This window comes from Portunus trituberculatus, chromosome 39 (genome assembly GCF_017591435.1).
Source record: "Portunus trituberculatus isolate SZX2019 chromosome 39, ASM1759143v1, whole genome shotgun sequence".
NCBI classification, from domain to species: Eukaryota; Metazoa; Arthropoda; class Malacostraca; order Decapoda; family Portunidae; genus Portunus; species Portunus trituberculatus.
The window spans coordinates 20,353,589-20,365,779 of NC_059293.1; the positions used below are offsets into that span (position 1 = coordinate 20,353,589).

General features: G+C 42.0%; 1 protein-coding gene across 1 annotated transcript in view; it reads left to right on the forward strand.

Annotated features, from left to right (window-relative positions):
- Positions 1–5,854, forward strand: part of LOC123515760 (calcium-activated chloride channel regulator family member 3-like) — a 600,791-nt gene extending 594,937 nt beyond the window's left edge. The window contains exons 2-3 of the mRNA XM_045274617.1: positions 4,908–5,205; positions 5,751–5,854. Coding sequence (XP_045130552.1) covers positions 4,908–5,205; positions 5,751–5,854 — 402 coding nt within the window. The remainder of the gene's footprint in view (positions 1–4,907; positions 5,206–5,750) is intronic.
- Positions 5,855–12,191: the final 6,337 nt, after the last annotated feature.

Consider the following 12,191-nt stretch of genomic DNA (forward strand, 5'->3'; position numbering starts at 1 on the left):
ACACACACACACACACACACACACACACACACACACACACACACACACACACACACACACACACACACACACACCTACAACTAATCCGTCTATTGCTATGAAAAGATTCCTTCCCAGTAAGCTCTTTTGAGATATCTTTTAGATGGAAGAAGAAAATAACTGAAATGAAAAAAAAAAATTAGGATGTCAGACTCGTCGCTAAAAAGAAATAACTCTTTGCATTTGGCCTGTCAAAAAAAGGAGAGAAATTCAGAGTTTTGGTGCTTTTTTACATATATAACACTTTTTACTAATAGCCAGCTCAGTGACGTCAATGATTTTTTCCTGGTATTTTTTCTTTCATCCTAGATTCCTTTTCGCTGCCCCAAGGCTTGAGAGAGAGAGAAAGAGAGAGAGAGAGAGAGAGAGAGAGAGAGAGAGAGAGAGAGAGAGAGAGAGAGAGACTGGCAATGCGGGGCCCACACACGGGTACTGAGAGGAAGGGCCTGCCGCACTCGAACGGATGAAAAACAAACACAAAGAGAGGAAAAGGAAAAGTAAGGAAGAAAAAAGAAGAAAAAAAGTTACGCAGAACAAACGATACTCAGAAAAATACACTGGAAGTTCAAGGCGGAAAAAAAAAACACTCAGTACTGAATTGGCGTTCTTGGACCCCCCTCCGGCACCATCCCCCCCTGAAACCCAACTAGCCCCCCGCCACGCCCGCCCCTTGTATTCCCCGAGGGCGTGGGAGCGAGGTGAAGGCGGTACGGGCGTTCAGCATGTATACGCTCACTTAGTCTCCACGCTCGCCTCTTGATTGGATTTCACTCTCAAACTTACTTTTGCCTAAGAATGGTGTGGAAGTTACTGAACTTCCACGTCAACCATCGGCCTCCTGCTCCTCCTATTCCTCCTCCTCCTCCTCCTCCTCCTCCTCCTCCTCCTCCTCCTCCTCCTCCTCCTCCTCCTCCTCCTCCTCTACTCCTCCTACTCTTCTCGTCTCTTCTCTCTTCTCGTCTCTTCTCCTTTCTCTCTCTCTCTCTCTCTCTCTCTCTCTCTCTCTCTCTCTCTCTCTCTCTCTCTCTCTCTCTCTCTCTCTCTCTCTCTCTCTCTCTCTCTCTCTCTGTTCAGGGATCAAAAAAGGAAAATAATGCTTCGTATCACAGAGTTGAAAGTGTATAAAAATGCGACAAAGGACAAAGTTTCCTTTTGATATCACTTGTTTTAGCTTTTCTTCTCGGAGTGAGAGGAAGGAAAAAGCCCAGACATTCTTTCCCTCTGATTATTGAATACCAGAAAACAAATGGCGAATGAGTCAAAAGCAGGAATGAAGAAATAATAGAAAACTCAAAAAAAAGGTGAGAGGAAATGTTATGAATTTGAAGCGTGAATTGGTGTGTGTGTGAGAGAGAGAGAGAGAGAGAGAGAGAGAGAGAGAGAGAGAGAGAGAGAGAGAGAGAGAGAGAGAGAGAGAGAGAGAGAGAGAGAGAGCATACTCATACACGTAACTATAAATGGAAGCTTTTATTCCAATTTCAAGATTATCTCAGCTTCAATTTTAATTTTCTGCAATTTCGTGTTTGCAATATTGTTTCTTGAAAAATGTATCGCAACCAACCTTGACGAAACGAATATAAGGAATAATGGATTCAGTGACAATATAGGCTGATGTTTACTATTATCGTATGACGTGTATTTGTTTTGAATCCTTACTGTATAATTTATCAGTACATAGGGAACGACCTGCTGGGGAGTAGAGAGAGAGAGAGAGAGAGAGAGAGAGAGAGAGAGAGAGAGAGAGGGATAGCAGATGTTAGTGTTGGTGGCGGCTGGCGGAGGTGGTGAAAGGAGAAGAGACGAGAAGAGTAGTAGTAGTAGTAGTAGTAGTAGTAGTAGGAGGAGGATGAGGAGGAGAAGGAGGAGGAGGAGGAGGAGGAGGAGAAGATAGCGTTACAGTTGTGATATGTACAATGTTGTCTTATTTCTCGTATATATGAAAGACCAGTAGTCCCAGTCGTGATTGTCTCACTAATATCTCTTGTTTCCATTTGTCTATACGCTATACCGGCCTTAGGAAACTCGTGTATAAATATCACTACTGTTTCACTGCATCACTGTAAATGTGCGACCCTCAGTTTCATGTCAGAGTCTTATAGCTCTCGCCCAGACAGTGTTGAGGCAAAGCAACTCAATTAATAATGAGTGTTTACTGTCAGTTTGCGTCACGTCGTGGGCCATCGAATCAAGTTAAGTTTTTGGTTGAACGAGTTTTGTTTAGTCTGGTTTTCAAATAGAGTAGTTGATGAGTAGAACGGACTCAGTGGTCATGTTGTTAGTACTGAGTCAATGGGGAGCTTTAAAATAAGATTAGATGAATGTATGGATAATGATAGATGGAAATAGGTAGCTTCTCTCAATTAGGAACTGCCACGTGTAGGCCTGACGTCTTTTTGCATTTACCCTCTTTATGGTTTTATATTCTTGTGTTCAATATACAGAGCTGATGTAAATGGTATATATAAAAAGATACTTATTCCTTTGTTTGTGAATGGCTTAATTATTTTTTTTTCAGTTTCTGTGTGTGTGTGTGTGTGTGTGTGTGTGTGTGTGTGTGTGTGTGTGTGTGTGTGTGTGTGTGTCAAGCATCTACTACTACAGGTACGGAGATCGACAGCAAACAATAACACTGTCCTAAACATGAACAGCACTAGTGTGACGCGCGGATGGTCTGGCTGCAAAAAAAACAAAATAGTCCCGTCAAGAACAGGAAATGCAGTGACAAAGACAGAAAACAATACTGAGAACTGAAGACCCGGAACACCATGAAATATTTTGCTGTCTTGAATTTGTGCCTTACGTTGGAGAAGGTCGTATACTCACTTTTTGTACATCTTCACCACGCTCACTGTTATAGTCTTGCCCTAACTCAAGATGGTTCACCTGATATTAACTCCTTTGACGAGTTTCCATGTTCATTCTGCTTACTATTTGGTGATTTTACAGCTTAAGCAACTTATTTAGGGGATTAAAATAGTGAAGACTGTAGCTATTAATCTTCTAACCTCCATAGACCTTTCCTAATGTCAATAAAATGGTCTAATCGTACACCAGTCTCAAGGTAAAAAGGCGCCCCAGTACTAAAGGGATGAAAATAGTGAAGACTTTGGTCATTAATCTTCTGACATCCATAGACACTTCTTAATGTCAATAAAAATGATCGAATCGTACACAAATCTTAAGGTAAAAAATGTGTCCCAGTATTGGAGGGGTTAAGTACGTGTAAGATCCTTGGCGATATACTACCGTTGAATTGTTGCTTTTTAATGGACATGACTTAGTGAAAAAGACAGATTATACTCGGTTTGATGAATAAATAAAAAGGTAAATTCGGATTGCATGTTAAAAAAGAGAAGTAAAAAGCTTTCAATATCAGGAGAGTCAGCTATACGTAAGGAAGATTGTCTCACACCTCACGATTTTCCGCTTAACTTCATGTCGGGAGGAAGTTACTATCAAATTGACTACATCCAGGAAGCGTTTTTGTTCTGGCATTTGTTCAGGAGGTGGGTATGTGTGTGTGTGTGTGTGTGTGTGTGTGTGTGTGTGTGTGTGTGTGTGTGTGTGTGTGTGTGTGTGTGTGTGTGTGTGTGGTTTTCTTTCCTCTTTCGTGTCAATTTGTGTTCTTTCATTGGTAATACAAGCACTGGTATCATTTTACAAACTTTTTTTTATAATACTTTCACTGACGGACTCCATTGTTCGTTAAATCCTCGAATAAATGCAGAACTAAGGTGGTGAATACTAGAATACTGAGTGCGTTTCCTCTTGTTGTATTTTTCACTTCCGTACTGCCAAGTTCAGACATAACGTGATTGAAAAGTTAAACATTGAAAAGATCAAACTCAGTCAGGGCTAAACTGAAGAAAGGTCAAGAGTAAATTGAATAACTAGAAAACTTTGTCCTAACGAAGAAAAAAGTAATGTCATTGACGTGTTTGAAGCAGAGTTTATGAATGTTCAGGTTTACTGCATGATGAAGAATGAAGTGTAATTTTAATTAACGATATCAAGTGTCTCAAGAAACTATTGATAGTACTTAGAGCGGTATCATCATCATCATCAGCAGCAACAACAACAGCAACAGTGATAATAATAGTAGCACTAGTAGAAGGAAGAGTAGTAGGGCAAGGAGTAACGTAAGAGAGAGAGAGAGAGAGAGAGACACACACACACACACACACACACACACACACACACACACACACACTCATCAATCGGACACTCAGAGACACAGACCATTAGACACCAAACACACACACGTCATAGGATAGCAGCAGAGAGGGACGCGGGCCGCACCATCGTCTGCATTTCTCGTAGCGTCATTACGGGTGGCGGTGGTGTTGGTGGCGGCCGTTTAATCTCCCCCCAAACCTCACCAGATAATTGGCGTGGAGAGAGTGAGAGTGGGTCTGCTATACCAAGGGAAAGGGAAGTAAAAACCTTTCAATTACTGCGATATGGGGAGGTAATGGGTATCTTGTTTGCTTTGATGTTGCCTGCTGTTTATTTAGGCTTGGAGTGTTGATAAACCACACGGAAGGTATATACTTGCATGATAGAGAGAGAGAGAGAGAGAGAGAGAGAGAGAGGAGTCTTTTCATAACTAATGGTGTGTGTGTGTGTGTGTGTGTGTGTGTGTGTGTGTGTGTGTGTGTGTGTGTGTGTGTGTGTGTGTGTGTGTGTGTGTGTGTGTGTGTGTGTCTGCAGGTTTAAGTTTTATTTTATGACAATTTCTTTTCTGGTCACTTTTCTGAGGCTTTATTTATTTTTGTTTTTGTTTTGTTCTCGCTAGCCAATACATGTAATCAGTGTAAACAGCTAGTGATTCATATAAAGAAGGTTGACTGTCTCATTTCCACCCACAGATGATGCTTGGCCGCGCCTCGTCTGTGCTGTACCGCGCCACCAGACGTCGTGCATACTTCAGGAGCGTCACTGTAATACTGCCTGCCCACTGGTCCTCCTCACGCTGCCCTCGCCCTATTAGTGGTGCTGCAGCCCCTACCTACCCACCCGCCTTCACTATCTCTGAACCCCACCCTGTGTACGGCCACGTGCCCTGGACGCTGCAAGTGGGCGGCTGCGGGAAGCCAGGCAAGACGATATACCTGACTCCGGAGTACATTACCGACAGGAACTTCTCTGAGACTTTGGGCGACCCTGGTAAGTACAAGAGAGAGAGAGAGAGAGAGAGAGAGAGAGAGAGAGAGAGAGGGGAGTGACTGAGAGGACAAACGGAATTCCGTATATTTGGAGTTTCAGGTAAATATAAAGATAAAGTTTAAGTTGAATGAGTGTGGGGAGTGAGGCTAGGGCTGGCGGCTACAGGCTCGCCCCACCGTACGCTGCCTCTCCCTGTCCCCTACCCTCCCTGCTGCCGGCCTGCTCTTGTTCACTCCGTCCCCTGCAGCGGTGGTGTGTCCCGTGCCCAACACCCGAAGCACTGCCACTCATCTCGTCCATTGGTCTATGTGTGTTACTCTCTTTTGTTTTTCTTTGATTCGCTGCCTCCCTTGTCCCTTTGCCGCAGTCCCTCAATCTCTCTCTCTCTCTCTCTCTCTCTCTCTCTCTCTCTCTCTCTCTCTCTCTCTCTCTCTCTCTCTCTCTCTCTCTCTTACGCCGTAAACTTTTCTATTCCTTCATGGATATTTTACTTCTTTTACATTTATTTTCACAGTGCACTTTAATTAAACACACCTCTAATTTAGATTCTCCTGTGCTTGGAATAAGAAAAAGAGGGGGGCCGAATTTACAAGTCCTCGGCGACCCTTCTGAATCCCTCCTCTCCTTCCTCACGCAGCCATTACACTGACGATACTTTGTGATAAAATAATCTTAATCATCAGTATTTACGCATTATCTTACTTACGATCGAGTGCGAAGTGAGGAAGCCGTGACTTTGGTGGTCAGACAACAAGGTAGCACGTCCTTCCCAAGCAGCCGCATTACATGTTTAACCCTCATTCAATTATAGCCAGCGTGGTCCAGACTAGGTAAGAACTGCTGGCTCTCCTCCTCCTCCACCTCCTCCACCTCCTCCTCGCGGGCACTGGTTATTCGAGAGTGTTTTATGACGTTCAGGGTAATTTAGCAAAGGGTAACGAAAACTTGCGTGTTCTCTTGGTGTTCTTCTTCTTCTTCTTCTTCTTCTTGTGTTTCAGCTTCATCGTCTTTTTCTACTTCTTTTCTTCTTCTTCTTTTTTCGTCTTCTTTTAGCTCATCAGACCAAGGCAATCGAACACATTTGTATTGTATCTGATATTGTAATATAATAGATGCATCAGTTTCAGTGTTCTTCTTCTTCTTCTTCTTCTTCTTCTTCTTCTTCTTCTTCTTCTTCTTCTTCTTCTTCTTCTTCTTCTTCTTCTTCTTCTTCTTCTTCTTCTTCTTCTTCTTCTTCTTCTTCTTCTTCTTCTTCTTCTTCTTCTTCTTCTTCTTCTTCTTCTTCTTCTTCTTCTTCTTCTTCTTTTTCTTCTTCTTCTTCTTCTTCTTCTTCTTCTTCTTCTTCTTCTTCTTCTTCTTCTTCTTCTTCTTCTTCTTCTTCTTCTACATCTTCTTCTTCTTCTACATCTTCTTCATCGTCTTCTTCTTCTTCTTCTTCCTTTTCTTCTTGCTATTTCCTCCAGCCGTCGCCATCAAGACATCCGAGCAAGGCGAAATAGTCACAAAAGATTACTTATATTTGCACATTAAAAAGCAGCTTACGTTCTAGAGAAGAATAAATAACAGGTTGCATTCCAGGAATACTGCACGGAAATATTTAGCGCTCACGGTGAAGGAGGGCTGGGTGAGAAGTGATTCGCTTCATTCGGTGTAGTAGTTTCGTTTCCGGGAAGGTAAATAAGAAAGTCATGGGAAAAAACGTCTTGTGTCACGCCAGGATAAGTGATGCATTAGTGTTCAGGAGTAGTTTGACAGCCATGCGAATTTGCGTAGTAATAACACATGGACCGAACAGGCAAACTTTTACATTTTTAACCACTTCAATATCATGGCATGTTTTCATATTCATTCTACTTACTGTTTGGTGATTTTACACAGCTACAGAAACTTAAGTGGATTATTAAAAATAGTGAAGACTGTGGCCATTAATCTTTTGACCTCCATAAACCCTTCCTAATGTCAATGAAATCGTACAGAAATCTCAAGGTAAAAATGTGTCCCAGTATTGAAAGGGTCAGGTTGAAGTTATCTCCATTTGCAGAGAGTAAAGCCATTCCATAAAGTGATTGGTTCATATCAAGGCATTGCATGACGACCGTTTGGCAGTAGCATTGTGGCAGCGTAGTACTCAAACACCCAAACTTTGATATTTTAGCCTGAAATAATATGTACTATAGAAGTATTGAAGAAAAACATTCAGTTGGTTTTCTATAATTGTTTAGTGGCTGATCGTAACGCAATGATAAAATTGTTATATACATTTATTTACTTTTTCTCTTTGGCTTGTCCTTCAATGTTCGTCAGAGCGGATATGACAAACCAAGCTTGCCGCAACCTTCCCTATTTAACCTCAGCCGTGATAAGTGCTGAGTTTCGCTGGCCGGGCCCTCAGTGGCCGGGCAACAGTGTGTGATCAGAGAAAAATCCCGACTGCATGCTGGGAATGGAATCTTGCATGGCAGTCAGGAGGTGCCTCAACCACCGCTCTCCCAAGTGATTCCCTCATAAAGAAAACAGTAGAAATATTCCTGAAAGTAATCATTAATATAAAAAAAATGTTGAATAGCCGTGCGAGGCGGTGTGGTGATAACACAGCACCACAAACCACCAAGAGTTCATGTCGTTGTAGAAAGACATTTTCATATACGAACAGTAAAGCCATTTGAAAAACTATGGAAATCGTATGTTGCTTTCCACACACGATCTGCTCACACGACGAAGACTCAGGGTGACGCGGACAAATGGAGCAGGTCAAAGGTCCTTGGAATGGGTGGGGGAAAAAGCCTAATAGATTTAAAGCGCCTTAAGCGGCTTTTACTGCCGAGCTGGATGGTCCAACTTCCTAAAATGAATTACGTCATTATAGAGCGCCGCCAGTCACAAAACTTCGTTAGATCTGTGACGGAAAGAAGGTCATCTGGCCCCGCCGCTAAATGAGTCTTGCTTCCTTCCTTTCGTTTCTACTCTCCTTCTTTCCTTCTTGTCAGCATCAGTTGAAGTCTTCTGCAGCTGTGGGAGAGGCTATTGGGAGAGGCTATGAGATAATGGGTGCAGCCGTAACGGGAGAGGAGGTGATCTGTTCCATTGGCTGAATGAGTCTTGCTGCGTACCCTTGAGTCTTTTTTTTTTACTCTTTCTGTCAGCATCAGTACACATCTCTGGACGGTGCCGAGGTTTAAAGTTGAGACTAGATTGGTACATTCTTAGCTGGAGAGAATTTCATCTACTTGAGTCGCTAAATAAGGCTTGCCATTAGCTTCTTTACCTCCCTTGCCGTCATTGGTTACCTTTCACCGATACCACCACAGTGCGATCCCCACCATGGTTCGAGCAATAAACCATTAGGCTAGTGCACTATTCTAAAGCCTCCCCGCCATCTCCCCATGTATATTTTCAGTGTGTATGTACTCGATTAAAGCGTATATTATTATCATTTTACTATTACTATTAGTGTCTATCTATCTATCCTAAGGCGTCACGTATCAGGACGAGTCTAAGACGGATCTGATACAGTCTTAGCGGCAGAGATCATCCGTATCAACTGGTAAATGAGTCTTCCTTTTTCATACTACTTGTCGACATCTCACTCTCCTCTCCCTGCGGTGCCGGCGTCTGTCTTCCTACAGGAGCGGCGCAGCCTTAGCAGGATCTGTCCAGTGATGTGGTTTGTGGAGGCATGATGTCGTCGATTTCCCTTGGGCTGCTCCGTGGCCCCGACACGAACAATGGCCTTGAGTGACACGGACCCGGGCGCGGCGGGCCATAAATCATCGGAGAGGCGCACGTAGACATTGCAGGAAACTAAATATACCTCCAGCCGGGCGACCTCCGTGCGGGACAAAGGAAGCGCTGCCTGGGGGAGTCACGAGCAGGTCGGAGTGAAGGTATCGGAGCCGCTGGGGGAAGGTCGTAACACACATCACCGATATTGTGTTTGGTGTCGCAGGGGCTCTGTTTGTGGTACATTCAGAGTGCTCGGATCCATGCGCTGTGTGTGTGTGTGTGTGTGTGTGTGTGTGTGTGTGTGTGTGTGTGTGTGTGTGTGTATGCGAGCGCGATCATTGAAGATGGGTATAAGTTATGATTCTCAGGATACTGTCACGATTTTTACTTCTTTACGTATTCAGCTTCAACTTTCTTATTTTGAAAGTTATTCCCTCCGAAGCAGAGAGCATTGGAGACAACACACAAGAGGGGAAGAGAGAAGAGGGACGAAGGGAAGGGAGCTGTGTGAGGGAACAAATATAGAGCAAGTGCCAGACTCGCTTTGTTCAAACTTCTTTCATTAATACAGAAATCTGGGAACAGGTCGATGCGCTGAAATGTTACCGTCTCTCACATCAAAAACACGGAAATTTTGGCATAGTTTCAAGATCTTAGTTATTACGTACCAGGAATTTCACTCAACAGCTGTCCCTCTCTCTCTCTCTCTCTCTCTCTCTCTCTCTCTCTCTCTCTCTCTCTCTCTCTCTCTCTCTCTCTCTCTCTCTCTCTCTCTCTCTCTCTCTCTCTCTCTCTCTCTCTCTCTCTCTCTCTCTCTCTCTCTCTCTCTCTCTCTCTCTCTCTCTCTCTCTCTCTCTCTCTCTCTCTCTCTCTCTCTCTCTCTCTCTCTCTCTCTCTCTCTCTCTCTCTCTCTCTCTCACACACACACACACACACACACACACACACACACACACACTACACTAAATACAAACTCAGTGAATGAATAAGTAAAGTTGTGAATGACCTTTAGATCAACACCTTCATCTAAGAAAACTTTGGGAAGGCACGTGAAACATTCAAACACTCGTACTCACCAAACACACACATATTCAGTGCCTCTGCAAGCAAAAGGTACTATGAAGGTTGCAATAATGATTTAACGACACATATTTATTCGTTACTAAATGTCTTGATATCTGCTCTAAAGGTCAGTCAGGCGATCAATTTCTTCCATCTGCTCATTTATTCACCTCTTTCACCGTCAGACTGAATAACAAGACACAGTGGTATTTCAGACGCCTGTATTTGTCACTTCCCATACAGATGTCAGATAGAATGGTGAAAAGACAGAAGATAAGTTTTAGTGTCTTGAAGCTTTTCTTTTTTAAGATTCCAGTTGATAGGAAGTTAGAAATTCAGAAACGGACAGGAAATTGGAGAGTGTACCAGAGAAAGGGATGAATGATTGAGACTAGACATTGAGATTGGACAGAACAGGGACGGGGAAAGAAGAAGTGTGGTAACGTTATAAGTAGCAATAAAAAATACATCTTGCTAACGTCAAGAAGAAAAATACATGTAGAAATTCAGAAACAGACAGAAAGAGATGAATGCTTGAGAATTATTCAATCTTGCATTAGACAGGGATGGGAGAAGAAAATAGTATATCAAGATCATAAGTAGGAATAGAAATACATCATGCTAACGTTATGTAGAAATTTAAAAACAGACAGAGAGTTCGAGATTTTACCAGAGAAAGAGACGACTGCTTGAGACTATTAACCTTTGCATTAGAAAGGTGGAGAAACATAAATGAGAGAAATTAAAACTTTGCCAACGTCATAATTAGCAATAAAGATACATCGTAGGAACATCATGTAGTCTCTCGCTAATAACACACCAATACACACGAGCATGGATAATCAGCGTGTCATCCTGTGTTGTATCCCCTTTTACCTTCACATAACTTAAGGAAAATTCACGGTTCGCCGCTGTAATGGAGGCACGCGAGGGAGGGAAGAGCACGGCAAACTCCAGCAAGACATAAATCATTAGCGGGTTTTATCGCGACACATTGCTCGGCTCAAGGCTTCACTCTCCTCACGCTCAACATGTGTTCATTGGATCACTCTCATCGCTTAACTACGGAATGGAATCATGCAACAAGCTTTTCTTTTTTTTTTTTTCTTGCTTGCTTCTTCCTTTTCTTTTCTTTTTCTTCTTCATTATCATCTTCATCTTCTTCATTTTCTTTTTCTTCTTCTTCTTCTTCTTCTTCTTCTTCTTCTTCTTCTTCTTCTTCTTCTTCTTCTTCTTCTTCTTCTTCTTCTTCTTCTTTTTCTTCTTCTTCTTCTTCTTCTTCTTCTTCTTCTTCTTCTTCTTCTTCTTCTTCTTCTTCTTCTTCTTCTTCTTCTTCTTCTTCTTCTTCTTCTTCTTCTTCTTCTTCTTCTTCTTCTTCTTCTTCTTCTTCTTCTTCTTCTTCTTCTTCTTCTTCTTCTTCTCTTTCTTTCGTTTTTCTTCTTTCTTCCTCTTCTTCTTCTTCTTCTTCTTCTCCTTCTTCTTTGTATTTCACACAAAAGAAGGTATAAATCCATGTTTTGTTTTTCTTATTCATTTATTATCTGTTCATTAATTTACTTATATATATTGTTACATCTTTATTTTCATGGTGTTGCTTAAATTCACCAATTCTTCTATGAGGATGAATGATGGAAATAAGTAAGTATGCTTCATGTTTATTTTCCAGATTCCCCTTATTTTCACACTCCTTTATGTTCTTCGCAGTGTTCCTATACATTTTTACACTGCCAATAGTCTCACGTAACTTGTACATGACTTTTAACCCCTTCAATACTGATATACATATTTACCATGAGTTTGGATATGATTAGGTGATTTTATTGACATTAGGAAGAGTCTATAGAGATCAGAAGATTAATAGCCGGAATTTTCACTATTTTAATCCCTCACACAAGTTTTTGAAGCTGTATGAAGTCACAAAATAGTAAACAAAGTGAATATGTAAACGTGTCTTAGTAATGAAAGGGTTAATAGCTTTTGATATTGAGCTGTCAGAGATAAACCCACACACACACACACACACACACACACGCCGCCCTACACCTGTTGAGTTCCTGGTTTACTGATCAAAGCTTTATTATCACCCTCAGTACAATACCAGTCACAAAAAAAGGTAATTATAATTCCACGTGTAGCACATAATGGACCAAATTATTTTTTTATCCCTTTTTTTTCTACCCGATCATGGTGTGCGGTTGACG